The 888-nt window shown below is 54.7% G+C and overlaps 1 protein-coding gene across 1 annotated transcript in view; it reads left to right on the forward strand.

Annotated features, from left to right (window-relative positions):
* Nucleotides 1–66: 66 nt before the first annotated feature.
* BCKDK (branched chain ketoacid dehydrogenase kinase) overlaps nucleotides 67–888 on the forward strand; it is a gene marked incomplete at its 5' end in the record, with an annotated part of 27620 nt that continues 26798 nt past the window's right edge. Inside the window, one exon of the mRNA XM_014961975.1 lies at nucleotides 67–140. Within this exon, the coding sequence (XP_014817461.1) occupies nucleotides 67–140 (74 nt within the window). The remainder of the gene's footprint in view (nucleotides 141–888) is intronic.

The following is an 888-nucleotide window of genomic DNA, read 5'->3' on the forward strand; positions in this document are numbered from 1 at the left end:
TAGGGGGCAACCTATAGCCCCTATAGGTCCTTATACTTCCCCCACCCTTTTTCCCCCTTATTTCAGCCCGATTTCGTGGGCATCATCTGCACCCGCCTCTCCCCCAAGAAGCTCATCGAGAAGTGGGTGGACTTCGCCCGGTGAGGCGCCTATAGGGGCTATACGTCCCCCCTATAGATCCCCCCCGTGGAGATATAGGGGGGATATAGGAGATATAGGGCCTCCTATGGGTGGTTTTTTGGTGGGGGATGGGTATAAGGGGTGTTTTTTGGGGGGTTCTGTGGGCGTCCCTATAGGGCTGTGGAGCCTCCTAAAGGGCTATAGGGGTTCCTATAGGGTCACAGGGGGTTCCTATAGGGCTGTGTGGGTCTCCTGAAGGTCTTTATGGGCTATAGGGGTTCCTATAAGGGTTCCTATAGGGTGACAGGGGCTCTGGGGAGGTTCCTATAGAGCTGTGTGGGCCTCATGAGGGTCTTTATGGGCTATAGGGGTTCCTATAAGGGTTTCTATAGGGTCACAGGGGCTCGGGGGGGGTTCCTATGGGGCTGTATGGGCCTCCTGAGGGTCTTTATGGGCTATAGGGGTTGCTATAAGGGTTTCTATAGGGTGACAGGAGCTCTGAGAGGGGTCCCTATGGGTCTATATGGGTCTTGTGAAGGTCTTTATGGGCTATAGGGGTTGCTATAGGGGTTCCTATAGGGTTACAGGGGCTCTGGGGGGGGTCCCTATGGGGCTATAGGGGTTCCTATAGGGTTATAGGGGCTCGGGAGTAGGGCTATATGGGCTATAGGGGTTCCTATAGGGTTATAGGGAGGTCCCTGTGGGGCTGTATGGGCTATAGGGGTTCCTATAGGGTTATAGGGGGGTCCCTGTGGGGCTGTAAGTATT

The sequence above is a fragment of the Calidris pugnax genome, unplaced genomic scaffold, assembly GCF_001431845.1.
Source record: "Calidris pugnax isolate Ruff unplaced genomic scaffold, ASM143184v1 scaffold1076, whole genome shotgun sequence".
Classification (NCBI taxonomy): Eukaryota; Metazoa; Chordata; class Aves; order Charadriiformes; family Scolopacidae; genus Calidris; species Calidris pugnax.